The sequence below is a fragment of the Carlito syrichta genome, unplaced genomic scaffold (genome assembly GCF_000164805.1).
Source record: "Carlito syrichta isolate Samal-C Ts95f unplaced genomic scaffold, Tarsius_syrichta-2.0.1 Scaffold309200, whole genome shotgun sequence".
Classification (NCBI taxonomy): Eukaryota; Metazoa; Chordata; class Mammalia; order Primates; family Tarsiidae; genus Carlito; species Carlito syrichta.
In genome coordinates this window covers 414,303-431,986 of record NW_007253296.1, presented here as the reverse complement: position 1 = coordinate 431,986, position 17,684 = coordinate 414,303, and the positions used below count along the sequence as shown (strand labels likewise).

The following is a 17,684-nucleotide window of genomic DNA, read 5'->3' as shown; positions in this document are numbered from 1 at the left end:
ATAACAGATTTGATGCGAGAGAAGACAAATGGCCTCACATAGGAAAAACGACAAATCATTTCCCTGCTTTTAGCAGGCTTTTCTCTTTATTTTTATTTATTTTTATTCTGGAACTGAGCTGCCGAGCTCTCTGCTGTGCTGGAGATGTTTAATATTAACGTCAAGCCACCACGATCCTAGCAATAGAGTTGGCCAGTGTTGTGTTTACGGTTTTGTGACTGCTGGCTTCAGAAAGATGAAGCTCCTTGTTCAAACAGCAGCCCCCTAACAGCTCCTGTTAAAAGCCAGGGGATGCTTCACTGCTTAGACGTGAATCACTTCCTCCAGGCGGGAAGGTGAGACTGACACTCAAGTTACATTTGTATCCTATCAGGACTGCTGCCCAACCACCCAGGGCCCGGGGCAAGGCAGGACTCAGATTCAGATCAACTTCAGCTTTTTGGGGGGCAAAATGTGCAGAAATGAGTGAGAGTATTCACTGTCAACCCACAGATTTCAGCAAGGCACTCTGCTATTACTTCTGGCACTAAGTTGGAGGACTTATTTCGCTTAGAAACCCAGCACCAATCAAACGCAAGAGAAGCAGCTATGGAGGGAGCCAAAACAAAGCACCAATGCACACAGAGGCACCTGCTGCAGCCTCAGGAGCAGGCACTTCCCACGAGAGCCCGCAGCTTGTCCGAAACCCTCCTCCTAAGCTTCCTGAGCTAGTGTTCTCCTGACTCTCTTCTGCCTTCCTTCTCCTAGGTTCTGCTCTCAGCTCCTCTCCTCTCTCGACATCCTCCCCTAGTGATCCCACATATACTCTTAGCTCTGAGGGTCTCCTCTGTACAAAGGACCCCACAGCCAAAGGCCTGCTCCCACCCCTGCCCTGCACAGTTAGTCTGGCACCTCAACTACTAGTTCTCTTAATGACGGCAGCAAATTCTTATTCACGTCCCACACTTAACTGTTTAATGGCAGTAGCCATTAGACAAAGTTACAGGTATAAGTGTCACATTTTCTGGTGAAAAAATAAAATCCAACCTGAGACAGGGCTCTTAATGGATCAAAGGCAAATTACTCCTCAATCTGTTCATCTTGTTGGGTTTTTAATAGTATCCTCCAAAGAACTTCCTTCCCTCTGTAAATCAGAAAGACATCTGGAAAAAGTAAGAGCTGTCCAGACACCTGCCAGGCAAGCTTTCCCCAGCAGGACTGAGCTGGAGCCCTCTGCCTCCAGAAGTCTGCAGCTCCCACTCTACCAACTAGCCCCTGAAGTCAGCAGTCTGATGACCTCAGTCAGTTAGATGACTGACTTTAAAAAGCTGGATGTCTAAGTGCAGAATGAGTCGTCTGCACATCTCTCCCTGAAAGCTGCTGAGCTTGTTTCACTGCACAGTTGTGCTTCCCCTGCAGGATCAAGCGTGGATGAGGAGGCGGAGTGCTGCCAAGTGTGAGTATGAGAAAATGTGTATTGATTTCTTCTTTCTTATGAAGGAGCACAAAGCACTGAAGAACAATTGCTCGTCTTTGCAGCATTTTACATTCCACACAAGAGACAAAGGCCCAACCCCCACTACCCTCTGAGAAGCTGAAAGGGGAATGAACAGGACTGTGTCTCCTGGTGTCACAGCACCGTGGCTGCAGGTCCACTACTGAGACACAAACACCCTGGAGCCCACTAATGCTTACCTGCTTCTGATCAAGTAATTTCCCTCTCTGGGCTGATGTTTCCTCATCTATATTGAAGAAGAAAGAGCCTTCAATCTTATTTACCTTTTAAGTGGAGGTGCCCAGAGGGTAAAAGAGTTAATGTTTATAAAGTGTTCTACTCCCCAAAGGGATACAATGAGCAAAACACAAGGTGTGGTTATGGCTCATTCAAGATCTCATTTCCGAGGGTGGTTAGTAATAGCTTCCCATGATGAGGTGCTTCCAGGGGACTAGAACTCAAGAGTACATGAGGCAATGCTCTTTATCTGAATATCCTTTTTTGGTTTGATACTTAATACCAATCCTAAAAATAACAAAAGGTAACCAGGCTCTTACACACTTACAGAATTCATTCCAGAACTGTTTTCTTCCTAAATAAAACAAATCTTGAAAGCAACCCAAAAAACTGAAACTTAACTGTAACTGGTCATCATGGAGCCTTGTTGGTACTCTCCAAGTTTCCATATTAACATGCTGAATATTCCTAATCCCCCCCAAAAAACCCCAAATCCGAAATGCTCCAAAATCTTGAATTTTCAGATTGCTGAATGCAAATATTCCAAAATCCAAAAAAATATGAAAGATTTCTCCCAAGCGTTTAGATAAGGGAATCTCAACCTGTAATTTGTGGGAAGGCCACCAGAAACCAAACCTGATTTAAATACTACAGTCAAGATGGGCATAGGAGGAGGCCTGTAAGGTACACAAAAGTTTAGGATGTATACTCTTGGAGTGATGGAAATACAAGAGCATTCCTAAAAGATCTTTCCCAAGATTCATCCTAAGTAAGCATGACTTCAAATATCCTCTAAGGGTCAGGGACAAAGCCCCAGAGGGGAAGTTTCCTTTTCTGGGGCTTTTCCAACATAGCCATGAGCTGACCCTCAAGCAGCGTGATGTTTTAGAATAGAGACACATCCCACCCATGATTCAGGAGCAATCCTACAGTGAATACTATGTATCATATAAACATGTACAAAGTGACATGGGAGTGCAGAAAAATACATTAAAGGAGTTGGATGACTTGGAGAGAGTTCAGAAAGGAGGCAAGATACTCCTCTTCATCCATCTCATAGGACTATTTACAAAAATAATCTTGCCCAAAAACTGCAAAAAGACTTATAAGCTTGAAGACCTTTAAAGGCATTTCAGACAGGAAGCCTAAAACCAACTTTTTAAAAGTTTGCACAGAAATGGACATGCCTGTGTTGCAGACAAAGGGAGAATGGCACAATAGACAGACATATGAACACACAAATTTTGTGTATTTAAACAATATCTGCAGAGATCACATTTAAAGCAATCCTTGGGGCGGCACTCCACATGAGTGTGGGTCTGACGGGCTCAAGAATCCCAAGGATCCCAATTCAGCTCTCTAGCTTACACAAAGCCAATATTATCTGAGAAAAGAACCTAAGTAAATTGTTTTGCTAAACTACAAAATGCTACATGATAGGGCAAACTATAACTGAAATGAAAATATATTATTCCAACTATATGAGCATAAAATCTTGATAATACCAAATACAAAATCAAAGTAAATATATGCATACTTCTTTGACTTATAAATTAACATTCTTAACAAAGAAAAAAACCAATAACTACTTTTGTTAACTGTAAATAAATACTGTTAGATAGAAACAAATAAAAAAGGGGTTCAATGAAGAAAAAGTCACTTGTCAGTGGGGGAGGGAGAACTCTAAGTCTGCCTGGAATGACTATGAGCATTTCAACAGGAAGTGACAGAGTGGGGGGCTGGTCCAGGTCAAGTGAGCACAAAGAGACACAGTGGGAAGAACAGGGAGTGTGTTCTAGGGATTATGGGGTTCAGTCCGGAGAGCACAAAGGGTGAAACAGGGGACAAGGAAAGAAAGGGAGCAAGGCAACAAATCACAGAAGGCCTCGAATAGCAGGCTGGAGAGGAGCAGCATGCTCTAAGCAGAATTTTGGGAAGGTGAATCTGGCAGTAATACCCAGAGCTCGTCAGAACAGGGAGTAGTTGTTAGCAGGCTGTTAGTATAACAAGTCTATGTGGGAAGTAAAGAAGAAAAACAGGCTGCGTGCAATAGCTCACAACTGAAATCCCAGCAATTTGAGAGGCTGAAGCAAGAGGATTGCTTGAGCCCAGGAGTTCAAGACCAGCCTGGGTAATGTAGCAAGAACATGTCTCTACAAAAAATTTTTTTTTAAAATAGTTGGACATGGTGGTGTGCACCTATAGTCCCAGCTACCAGGAAATCAAAGCTGTGGTGATCCATGACTGTGCCACTGCACTCTAGCCTGGGCACTAGAGATGCTGACTAAAGAGAGAGAGAGAGAGAGAGAGAGAGAGAGAGAGAGAGAGAACTCTAGAAGCAAAGGTACAATGACATAAGTCTCAGCTGGGAAGAAAAGGGACATATAAATTAGCACAACCCATCAAGAATCATTAGAAAGTTTACACATTTAGTCCAGAAACCTATTCTAATGACACAAGCAAAACCTAGCGCATGGAGTTCTGTACAAATACATTCATTGTAGCATTAAAGAGAAAGAAAAGCAACCATAAACAACAAAATGCCCAACATAATCAATACTTAATGGCATTAAAATGTTTATAATATCGAGCTAACTAGAAAAAGGATTCAAACATGTATATATATAGCTGTATAAAATATATACACAAAAAATTATTAATAATGTTAAATTCTCAATAGCAGGATGACAGACATAATTTTCTTTGTCCTTTCTGTATTTTTCAAATTTTCTTCCATAACCATGTATTGTTTTTATTATCAGGGGAAAAAATATTGTCTCTAAGAAAAGTAGGTGACAGGTGCTGAGTATGGCAGAGGTAGAACTGTAAGAACAAACTGACCCAATATATTAACTCAAGATTCAAAGCTACTTAGGAGGCCTAGGATATTCGTAACCAGATGAATGACACAACATAAGAGCCATTCACAGGTTTAGGAATTCCTGTGATTCACACTAAAATGTGAATGGCTGGTAAGTGAAACCTTCCTATATAGGAAATATCTCTCTTATAAATGAAAAGGCATTTTAATCTAAGTTTTTCATCCAAACAAGTTTTTGAGAGTGACTATATGTGTGTGTGCATTGTGGGGAGGCTTCACTGTGGTACATTATGACCACATCTTTCTAAGCCACATCCTAGATGCATATACCAGTTCCACTACTAACTTGCTGTTTAACATCAACCACTTCACTGGTTCCTTATAAGGACTGAATGAAATGTACATGAAGGGTTTTAGTGCAGTGTTGGCATATAGTAAATGCTCAATAAGTAGAATATGACGTTATTATTCTATGCCATTTCATTGCCAATCAGACACAGGGTAGTAGACTTAGGGTGGATAAATCAGAACAAAGAATGAATGCACTTAGAAACAGAAAGGGTCTACATATCCTCGCAGTCTCAGGTCAGCTCAGTGATCCATTAAGGGAAACAGTAATAATATGTATGAATGACTCATCTAAATTAAAGTGAAAACTTAGCTACTGCCTACCCACTTGCAAGTAACTTGCAAGTTACTTAGTTGTGATTAATACAATATCTGTAAGATATATTCAGAAAATCAATAATAAAATAAAAGAATTTAAAAATAAGAGAAACATTTACACATACTTTAAAGAACATGAAATATCCCTTTGGGGAAAAAAAAACAGGACTTACAATCCTTTGAAGAAATGATGAGACTATAGCTACAGAAATGAGAACTACAGTAAAAAAAAAAAAAAAAAGCCTAATTTTGAGGAAGGATTTATCTGTTTGGCATCTACAAATCTCTTTCTAGAAGATGAGCTTTTATCACTCTACCTCCTGCTTAGAACCAAGGTTTCAATTTGACAATGCAAATTCTCTAAAATAAGCGACTGAACAGTAGCAAATCAGGAAAAATAGAAGAAACAATAGCAGTGCTTTCTTTTCAACCCAGTTCTAAAACTCTGGTCCAGGTGTCAGTTTGAACTTGAGAGTGTTTCCTTTGTCCTTTCTGACATTACTGAAGGAGGAAAGCCCCATGCCTCCTCTCTCTGTGCTGGACGCCATCTTTAATAATGATCTATGCAGGTCCTTTCCCCTCAGGACTGCTGGGGGGTCAAACATGTGATGCCACCCGCCTGAGTATCAACAAGCGAATTATAAACTGTGTCAATCCGAGTTAATGCAAAGCTGTAATCCTCTTTTAACAAGAGATCAAATCACTGCCATGAGTTATGTTCATTCTGTAATCTGATAAGGGAGAGAGGGAACCTCTAATAAAAGAGTAATGGCAGCCTTTAATGATGCTGGTAAAAGGTAGCACCAGTTAAAATATTGCTCTTGTTCCTGTTGATTAGATCAATGCTGCATATTTGCCCGGACTTGTTTCACCTGTCAGAATAACCTGTGTCTTTTTAGGAGATAAGAAATCTCAGAGAAAACATCTGTATCTTAACCATTCTTGCTTGCAAGTTTTTAACCAACAGAAAATGCTCTAAGGAGGATATTTCTGGGGTTATTAGCTGATGTGTTCTCACATGCTGAGCAAGCTACACCAGAGTACTTCATCATGATCCAGTGCATATTCCTATTAAGTAAAGGTGTAAAGTAGGCAAGGAGGAGGAAAACACAGTTTAAGTAACCTCTGGGTCACCAACTGAGGGAAAGAATATCATAAGCAGAGAGGGTGAACATGCCCATATTTAGGGTGCACACCCATACACAAAAATGGCAAGCCGAAGATAAATTGCCTGTACAAATTCTATTATACTGAGGCACCTCAAGAACAACGTGGCAGTGATGTTGACAAAGCACTTTATAAGGCTGGATTACATTTGTACATTTCTTTTCTAAAACTCCAGATGTAAAACAATAATGTATTTGGTACTTACTACAGTACTTATCATTAAAGGATCCTCTCCCTGTTTTTTAATGCCAACAGCTTTATAAAAGGAATGGGAAAGTGGGGTTTTTTAAAATTTATTTTGGGGAAAGAACAGGGGCTAAAATTAAAATTCTGGCTGTTCCTAATCAGAATTTCCTTAAGTTATTATTCTGTGTAAGAATAATAACTTCAAAGAAATGGAGTATCTATAAAATGTTAATATTGCTACCTGTTTGGGAATAAGATTTTTAAAAAGCTACGCAGAAAAATACAATAACCTTCACTTTTAACAGACAGGACCAGAATCAAGGTTATCTAATAATCTCCTTGAAGCAGCAGTTAACGCAAGACAAACACCTATATTCTTTGGCTTACACCAAGCTGATTGTTGTCACTAGGACCTTTTCCATCCTGACAACCAAAACTCATGCCAACAGAGCAAGCAGTTCACATGGATTCCCCTTCCCAATTTTGAGCCAGCAGACAGTTTTTGTTTGTTTTGTTTGAGTCGGGGTCTCACTCTGATACCCAGGTTGGATGTAGTGCAGTGGCACAACCAAGGCTAACCGCAGCCTCAACTTGCAGGGCTCAGGTGATCCTCCTGCTTCAGACTCCTAGTGGTGCATGCCACCATGCCCAGCTTTTTTTTTATTTTTTGTGGAGATGACATCTTGCTATGCTGCCTAGGTTGGTTTAGAAATCCTGGGCTCAGGTGATCTTCCTGTCAGCCCCCCAAAGTGCCGAGATTACAGGCTTGAGCCACCGCACCTGCCTCAGTGGCCATTTTTCAGAAACACACCTCTGTCTCAGAGAGCTCCGTCAGTATTTGCCTCTCCTACTTGTCACACTAGTATTTTATTATCTGACTTATATCAAATGACAATTAATTTCTTTAAAAGTCTGCCTCAGAGTGTCAAAAACATGGGCAAAAAAGCAGCTGATTATTTCCATAGCCCTCAAATTCCTCACTCTGTTAGAACACAGTAAAAGATCACCTGCATTTAAACTTTTTCTTTATTTTTTGGAAAGCATCTTGTCTTGTTTTTTCGTTTTTATTGATACAGAAAATGTTCACATATTTATGGGGTACCTATGATATTCTAATACATGCATAGACTGTGTAATGATCACATCACACTCCTGTTCTAATAGCAGGGGTGGGGGGGTGGTTCTTACTATGTAATGTAAGCTCTGTTTCTAAAAGGTCCTTGACAAGCTTAGGGTAACTAAGGTTAATTTTTCAGCAGAAACTAACTAAATAGATGACACGACACAGACCACACCACAGGAGAAACAAAATGAAGATGCCTCTACTCTTTTAAAGATAGCACTTCTTTCTCCACCAGGATATTTTAATACCCCATGTCAAAGATCTCTCTCTCTTCCCTCCCCTTAATGAGAGCTGTGTTCCAGTTTCAACTCAGTTCAACCAAGGGTAAATTTACTGAGCTTAAACTGGACAACTGATATGGGGGATTCAAGGATCAGCACCTGGATGCCGCCCCCCTCACTCCCACCCAACATCTGGGCATTAATACCCTTCAGACAAATGTGTGGAAGAAACAACTAAGAAAAAGAGGAGGGCTTCCTCTCCAGACCTGGGTAAGCTAAGAACCACAGTGGAGCTGCCTCTGGGACAAGAAATCAAAAGGACAGGAAATGTTACATGTGTTTTACCACAATATAAAAAGTAGTTTTGGGAGGTTGGAGGGAGGTGCTGGAAAAGAAGCTAGCCAGGAATTAAAAGCCGATGAGGACAGAAACCACAAGAGAGGCCAGGCTTGGTGGCTTAGCCTGTAATCCCAGCACTTTGGGAGGCTGAGGTGAATGGATTGCCTGTGGTTCGAGACCAGTCTGGGCAACTGGGAGAGACCACGTCTCCACAATAAAAAAAAAAAAAAAAAAATAGCTGGGCGTGGTAGCACACACCTATAGCTCCAGCTACTTGGAAGACTGAGGTGGCTGTGAGCCTGCCGCTGCACTCCAGCCTGGACGACAGAGTAAAACTCTGACTAAAAAAAAAAAAAAGAAACCACAAGAGAAGCTCTTTCACTTTTATATTTCAATAGCGAAATAATCAGGACTTTCCCCATCTCTCCATATTTTATATATGTAAATTTCAAAATGAAAACATTTTTCTGTTGACTAATACAAATTACTGTAAAAAAAAAAAAAAACCAAATACTACAGAAATACATATAATAGAAAGCAAAATATATCTTCTTATTTACTCCACCCAGTAATAAAGTTTGATACACTTTGCTCCACAGCTTATTTTTTTTAATGACAACTAGTATAAATGTATCCTCGTGGCAAGAACAAACTCAAACAAATAAAACATTGAAAGTCTCCCTCCACTCCTTCCTCATTCCATCCCCTTAATATGATGTGCAGACTTCTCAGACATTTTCCTAAGCACTGTAATAAATATATACAAAGGTATATATACATTTCAGCTTAATTTCTTTTTTTTTTTTTGGGTTGGAGTCTCACTCTGTCGCCCAGACTGGAGTGAAGTGGCCGCTCCTGGCCACTGCAGCCTCGACCTGCTGGGCTCCGGCGATGCTTCCGCCTTAGCCTTCTGAGTAGCTGGAATTACAGGCATACGCTACCACACCCGGCTGATTTTTTAAATTATTGTAGAGATGAGGTCTCGCTGCCCAGGCGGGTCTTGAACCCACGGGCTCAAACAATCCTCTCACCTCAGCCTCCCAAAGGCGCGGGATTACAGGCTGAGTCACCAAGCCCAGCTTCAGCTTAATTTTTATTTTAAAAATATAAATAGACCATATTACACTGCTTCTTTTTCTAAGTAACAAAATAATCTGGAGATCGTTCTATGACAGCATAGTGTTTTAAAAGGCACCACCTTTTTTTACTAGACAATGAAATGATAATAGAGACAGACTGTGTAGCCTACTGTCTCTACTTAACATTATGTTAAAACATACAGCTCTACTTCATACTTTTAACAGCTCCTTATAGCTGGGCACAGTGACTCATGCCTATAATCCCAGCACTTTGGGAGCCAAGGCAAGGGGATAGCCTGAGGCCAGGAATTCAAGACCAGACTGGGCAACATAGGGAGACCTCGTCTCTACAAAAAAATTTTTTTAAATTAGCCAGGCATGGTGGGGCACGCTTGTAGTCCCAGTTACTTGGGAGGCTGAGGTGGAAAGATCACCTAAGCTCTGGAGGTCAAGGCTGTGGTGAGCCATGATTGTGCTACTACACTCCAGCCTGGGTGTCAGGGCAAGACCCTGTCATTAATACAATAAACTCCTTGTAATTTCACTGAGCTGGGTGAAATGGCTCATGTCTGTAATCTAGCACTTTAGGAGAAGGACACAGAAGGACTGCATGAGGCATGAGTTGAAGACCAGACTAGGTAACATAGTGAGGCCTCTGTCTCTATGAAAAATTAAAAAAAAAAAAAATCGGCCAGACATAATGGCACCTGCCTGTAGTCCCAGCTACTGGGCAGACTGGGGCAAGAGGATTGTCTGAGCCAAGGAGATTGAGGCTGCAATGAGCTATGATCGAACCACTGTACTCTAACTGGGGCAAAAAAGCAAACCCTGTCTCTATAAGAAAAAAATAAGAATAATCTCATTGAATGCTTCTACTTGAGTCATCAGTATTGTTTTTTATTTTTCTACAAACAAAAATGATTTGTGATACAAATACAGAGGGTGCCAAAAAAAGTATACATTTTAAGGAAGAAAAAACTGTGTTAAAATTGTAATGCTCAATATATTCCCATAACGAAAGATGAATACAAGTCACGTTTGACTTCTGCAATTACAAGGTTACCATCGGCATCCAGACACTTCTGATTATGGCAAAGATCTCCTGAAATGTGTACACATGTTTTTGGCACCTCTGGTATATTTAGCAACTAGGTATTTTCTTAGTTCACATCCTACAAGTAGATGCTTTTGGGTCAACAGATACATATACATCTAGAATTTGAAAACAATACCAAACAGCTCTCCAAAAAGATTTTGCCGTTACATTCCCAACAGTATGTGAAAGTGCTTGTCTCCTTATACCATCAACACAGGGGGTTACCAATCCTTTTAATGCTTTCCAACTGAATAAGAAAAGGTTTCATCTCATTATTTTAATTTGCATTTCTTTTTTTTTTTATTTTACTATAGAGATGTGGGGTATGCATGAGGATTAACTACGTAAGTAGGCTGCATGTAGGTGAAGTTTGGGCTTCCATCTGGTCCTCATTCCCCTGGGAGTGAACCTGGTACCCTTTGTGTATTCACATATCCCCTACCCTCCTCCCTTCCTCTCTCCCTCCCCTAGCAGTGCCCAGCAACTGCTGATCTCCCCCTTGTGTTCATGTGATTATTGTTCAGAGCCCACTTATGAGTGAGAACACGCAGTATTCGTTGTTTCTGTGATAGATCATTTAGTATGATAGTCTCCAACTCCATCCAATTTGTTGCAAAGTCCATGATTTTGTTCTTTATGGTTGCATAATACTCCACTGTGTATATGTACCACATTTTCTTTATCCAGGGCACTTTTGAGGAGCAGTAGAGTTGGCTCCATGTTTTTGCTATCATGAATAGTACAGCAACAAACGTGTGTAGCTGTCTTTTTTGTAGAACAATTTGTGTTCCTCCAGGTATATTCCCAGGAGGAGTATTGCCAGAACATATGGAGGGTCAATTATTAGTTCTTTTTTGTTTTATATTTTTGACTTTTTTTTTTCTTTCTTTTTAAGTGAGAAAGCAGAATTTATTGAGAGGACAGAGAAGCTCCCTCGGTGGGAGGGGACCCGAAGGGGTTGCCCCTTTTTTGACTTATTAATGATGGTCCTCCTTACCAGAGTTAGGCGGTATCTCACTGTAATTTTGATTTGCATTTCTCTGGTGAATAGTGAGGCTGAGCATTTTTTCATGTGTGTCTGCTGGCTCCTTGTATGTCTTCTCTTGAGAAGTGTCTGTTCATGTCTTTTGCCCTTTTTTCAGTAGGGTTTTTTTTTTTCCTTTTATTTAGTTCGAGTTCCTTGTAGATCATAGATGTTAGGTCTTTGTCAGATGCATAATTTGCAAATATTTTCTCCCATTCTGAGGGTTATCTCTTTACTCTCCTAATGGTTTCTTTTGCTGTGCAAAAACTTCTGTTTGATGAGGTCCCACTTGTCTATCTTAGCTTTATAGCATTCGCTTTTGGGGACTTGGTCAAGAATTTGTTGCCTACTCTGATGTGCATAAAAGTGTTTCCTATGTTTTCTTCTAGGATTCTTATTATTTGAGGTTTTATGTTTAGGTCTTTAATCCATTTTGAGTTGATTTTTGTATATGGTGATAGGTAAGGGGTCCAGTTTCATTCTTCTGCATGTAATCAACCAATTTTTCCCAGCACCATTTGCTAATGCATTTCTTTGATTAATGAGGTTTTCATCTTTGTTTTTTTACTATTTGAGATTTTTCCTTTATGATTTTCAAATCTATTGACATACTTTGTCCATTATTCTTATTGGGATATTCTTAGAGATTTGTAAAAACTCTTTATATAGTAGAGAGATATGTCATGTACCAAAATTTTTTGTTCCAGTTCTGGCCCTGTTGTCATGCTTGCAACATGACAACAAAATCATTAAAAGAAATCTTTGCTATTTACACACACACACACACACACACACACACACACACCAAGAATGATATATCTATAACTTAGGAAAACCAAAACTATTCACTTGAGCAAAGATAGTATGTAGTAATATTGATATTCTAACAATTATGAAAGCTTTCCACTCGTGGTGTACCAACTGGACACAGAAAAGAATGGTACTAGATTTCCACTGTACTAGGTTATTTCTACTTTCATTTTTCCACTAAAGAAAACAAAGGAGGACAAGCTACTACAGCCTCCTTCCTTAAAATAAAGTAACAATACCAACTGACTCTGCAAGTTTTGATACCAGAAGGAGAGACAGCTAATACTCAGTTATTATATACACAGTTAATCTGGTCTATTCAAATGTATCACTGCATGAGCAGTAATACAGATGTATGTTTTCTCTATCATCAGGAAACAAAATGGGAATGGAGTACACTTTGGTTAAAAAAAAAAAATGCTCACTTCTCCAGCTACAAGACAATTATTATTATTTTTTTTTTGAGTTGGAGTCTCACTCTGTTGCCCAGACAGGAGTGCAGTGGCTGCTCCCAGCCACCGCAGCCTCGACTTGCTGGGCTCCGGCGATCCTTCTGCCTCAGCCTTCCAAGTAGCTGGAACTACAGGTGCGCGCTACCACACCCGGCTAATTTTTTGATTTATTGTAGAGATGAGGTCTCACCAAGTTGCCTAGGCGGGTCTCGAACCCGCAGGCTCTAGCAATCCGCTCACCTCAGCCTCTCAAGGCGCGGGGGCTTACAGGCTGAGCCACCGAGTCCGGCTTACAAGACAATTATTAAATTCATTGTTAAGTGGCTAAACCAGCTGGAGAACAATACTGATAATTAGCAATCAGTCCACAAGGGATAGCCCTCCCCCTTTTTTCCCCCCATAAATGCCACAAGGACAACCCAATACACACATTCACAACCCCTTCTCCTTGCCTGTTCTACCTGATGTGGCAATGTGACATGGTTCTCAACAGTGAAATACAAGTTTGCTGAGGGGAATTCTGGGGAAGCATTTACTTTTCTAGAAAAAACAAAACAAATTGAAAAAAAAAAAGACATGTCTGGCACACTACTATCCTGAATGCATGTTTAATGGCTTAAGCTGCAGCAGCCATCTTGGGACCACAGAGGAAAGACCACAAGATGTTGGCCCTAATACCACGAGAAGGAAAAGTCATTGCCAACAATTGCCTACCATCCCTAGAATTATCCTGTCAAAAAACAAACTTCCATTTACTTATGCCTCTGTGGTAAGGTTTACTGTTTCTTCCAGACCAAGCCCAAATTAATCTTAATAGTCATTTTCAAGTAATTTTATACAATCCTGGAAAAACCTAAGTGTTCTGAGGTATTAGGTGATTCAACAAAAATCTCAACAAACAATAGCAGAAAGTTGATTTCTAAATGATTTCGTAGAACTGTATTCAAAAGATGCCACTAATATTTAAATATGGTTTCATTTTATGCCTGGGATAATAATGTAACATTGAAGGGTTTGGTTTAATTCTCAACATCTAGTTTTCCTTTCATATTGATGTAATGTTTCCATGTTATCCTGACAGCGAATCTAACGTGTACACACTACTCTGCAATTTTTAAACAGACTAGATCCAGAAATAAACAACAATAACAAAAACCCAGCAACACATAGGTATTCACTTGTAAAATACAGGAGAGTAGATGAGGTCACAGAGACAAACATAAATGTACTCAGAGCCATGCATGAGCAGTTTTGTACTCAAAGCACTCAAAAAGTAAGTAAAAACTAATAATAGTATTTGTCCAAACTTGCAAATCTGCCACTTTTCAGGCAGAGCAGGAGGGGGGATCTGATGGTGCTTGGCAGCAAACTAAATACTCTCATATAAAAAGGTTATATGTAGTTTGAGGGATAAAACTGGCAAAAACCACCTGTGCCTACTAATAATTTCACTTGGTAACTATTTATGTTTAAAAATGCCTACCACAGCATTATTTATACCAATGACAATAGTAATTTAAATGTGCAATGATCAGTGAATGGCTAAATAAATATTATACAAACATTATATCGTCATTTAACATTTTTGAATTATTTTAACGACAGGAAAATGTTCATAGTACACAAAATGTTTACAGAATATAATTTCAACTATATATATATATTTTTTTTTTAAAAAAAACAAGAACACACTAAAAGGGAACTCATAGAAGCTGAAAAGAAGTATTCCGAGATGTCAACAGTGGCTGCTTCTGTGTATGTGTGTATGTTCACAGATACACTTCCTAGCTCTCTATGCTGAGAGGTATAGTAATAGCGAGCACCCCAGAACCTAGATCTTAGCTTCTAAATACCATAATCCACTTAAAAGAGCCAGGGCTCCTTCAAAAAAGATTGATTCCAGGGCTAGGACAGAGAAGATATAAGATGAGCCTCAAACATCTTGTGCCATAAAGTCAGGAAGTAAGGAAAGAGTGACTGGTGACTGGGACAACTCAAGAGGACACAGTCAGTTTGAAGGAGCTCCCACTAATCTGGAACAATTTTAACATCAAAATAAAAATAACCCATTCAATAAAATAGGAAAGCATGAGTCCATATCAGCATAAATAAATAAATGCTAAATAACTGAGGGAGAATGGGAAGCTCTTCATTATAATAGAATGCCAGTTAATAAATATAGAAGAGTCCAGGTTCAGGGACTCACGTCTGTAATCCCAGCACTTTGGGAAGCTAATGCAGGAGGACCACTTGAGCCCAGGGGTTCAAGTCCAGCCTGCGCAACACAGCAAGACCTCACTGCTACCAAAAAAAAAAAAAAAAAAAGGTCAAAAAATTAGTTAGGTGTGATGGTGCATGGCTGTAGTCCCAGCTACTCAAGAGGCTGAGGCAGGAGGATTATGTGAGCCCAGGAGGTCAAGGCTGCGATGAGCCATGATCATGCCACTGCACTCTAGACTAGGTGATAGAGTGAGACCCTGAGTAAAAAAAGGTAAATAAACAAAGAATAAATTATTATTATTATTATTTTGAGTTGGGGGTCTCACTCTGTCTCCCAGGCTGGAATACAGTGGCATGACCACAACTGAATGCAGCCTCAAATTCCTGAGCTCAGGTAATCCTTCTACCTCAGCCTCCCAAGTAGCTGAGACTACAGACACACAACACCACGCCTGGTTAATTTTTTAATTTTCTGTAGAGATGAGGTCTCACTAGAAGAAATTATTCTTTAAAAAAAAGGTTATCTCTGAATTGTAATGAGTATACATTTTTTTCTTAATATATTTCTATCTTGTTTCAGCTTTATAAAATGAGCATATACTTCGTTTGTGAAAACACTCATAATCCGCAACAGCCTCAACAAACACAACATACATGCATCTGTAGAGCAATATCAAGAGTCAATCTAGAGTCACTTTAAAAAGGAAAACATAAGTACAAAATTCCCAAACACAACAAGCACATGTGCCACCCTGACCCTCTGTCCTTCAGACAAGTTCAGATATCTTAGGCAAGTGGGTTAAAGTTAAAAACAAAACAAAACAGAACAGGAAAAACAAACCACCAAAGGCAGCACTAGTATTTACAAAAATTTTTGATTTTGTTTTATAGTAATTATGGGAGTGAAGAGATGTGACCCCACTATGATGCCAATGATTAATGGTTAACTGATAAGAAGAAATGGAGAGGGCGACAGGCTGTAGAACAGGTCAATATCAGGCTGTCGTAAGGCCATTTGAGACATATAATTAATCTATTACTCACCTGGCATCATCATTCATTGTAGTATGGTCAATAGGTGCCATGAAACTCAGTAGCTTGCTAAGGACATGAAACCTAAGTAAAACAGGAAGTAAACAGGCAGTAACATTAGTAACTATTAACCTAAAGGAGGAAAGCACATTCTATGCATTCACAAACTCCTGAACAAGTCACAGGAACATTTTGCTGCAGCGTGGAAGAGGGGAAAACTCATAGATAGGCACTTACCACTCACAGTTATAGTCAGTCATCTCTTGGTACTCGTGGGGGGTTGGTTCTAGGACTCCCCATCAATACTAAAATTCATGGATGCTCAGGTTTTTTATAGAAAATGGCATAGGATTTGTCTACAACCTATGCACATACTTCCATATACTTTAATTTATCTCTAGACTATGTATAATACTAAATACAATGTAAATGCTATAAAAATAGTTGTCATAGTATATTGTTTTGAGAATAATGAGAAGAAAAAAGTGTGTACATGTTCGGTCTAGACACATTCATCCTTTCTTTTCCTCTTCCCAAAAATTTTCGATCCTCAGTTGGGGTGAATCCATGGACGTGGAACCCGTGGATACAAAGGGCCAGGTGTACATTATCCCCCCTTTCCATAATGCTACAGGAGAAAAGTCTGAAAAATGACAGATAAACACAGATCCATTCATATCGCAGCCCCTAAAATGAATACACACTTAAGCCTTTGAGCAACCTACAACAGGGACCCCCAGAAAACCCAGGATTATCTTTGGAAGGCAGGCCCTTATAGTACAGGCTTCCTCCGCTAGGAAAGTGTTCTAGGAACCCACTGGCATCAATGTACCAGCTAGCATTGTTGGGAGAGGCTATATTCAGCTTCAGTGAATTTTTTTTGGAGATGCTTTCAATGAGTTTGCCCATTTCATGATGGGTGATTTACAAGTGCGCCTGCCCTCAACTTACTGAGTGTTCCAGTAGTTTATGATCAGTTTATGGCCAAAATTGGCATGACCCCTGTGCCCCACCCTCCCTATTCACTCAGTCTCACCCCGAGCGACTTTTACTTTCCCCAGATGAAAAATCCTTACAGGGAATTGTTTTGCCGATGTGGAAAAGATAAAACAAAAAATGGCATTAGCACTACAAGGCATCAAAATTGACAAGTTCAGAAACTGTTTTGAGCAATGGAAAAAGCGTCTCAATAGGTATACTACATCAGAGAGTACTCTGAAGGTGACTTAAGTTTAAACATGTAAAGAATAAACAAACAATTTTTAATAAAATAAATTGCTTTTTTTTTGGTTCCCCCATCATACAACCCTTGAACATTATTCCAAACTAAAGACAGTGAGGACTTGATTACCCCATTTTCCTCCTCTTTGTACATCTTAATTATTTTTTAGTGTCATCAAAGCTAGCTACTGGCAGTGACACATGTAGTAGTATAACATGAGAATGCAATGCCTCACCAGTACCATCACTCACTGGGTACCTAAGTCAGAAAAGGCTTCTACAATGCCACATCATTTCCACTCACTAGCTCCACTGGGTCTTTCATTACCCCATCTTTAAATGAAGGAGCACAACAGAGTTCACAGCAAGTCTGAGTTCTAGGTCTCCAGTCGAGGCACTACAGAAATTCCACCTATATTTTCTACCAACTGGAAAAAAGATTATTTCTGTATGAAGTATGTTGAGATTCCCCAGTCAAACAGCAATTACTTAGCATTATAAGCACTGCCCCATAAA

At 39.7% G+C, this 17,684-nt stretch overlaps 1 protein-coding gene across 2 annotated transcripts in view; it reads right to left on the bottom strand.

Annotated features, from left to right (window-relative positions):
* The window catches only part of AATF (apoptosis antagonizing transcription factor), a 97,134-nt gene that overhangs the window by 9,534 nt on the left and 69,916 nt on the right, over window positions 1–17,684 (bottom strand). For both annotated transcript variants that reach the window (XR_002482467.1, XM_008066949.1), the window contains exon 11: window positions 15,960–16,031. Coding sequence is in view for 1 of the 2 variants with exons in the window: in XM_008066949.1 (XP_008065140.1) it covers window positions 15,960–16,031 (72 nt within the window). In the remaining variant the exon portion in view is untranslated. The remainder of the gene's footprint in view (window positions 1–15,959; window positions 16,032–17,684) is intronic.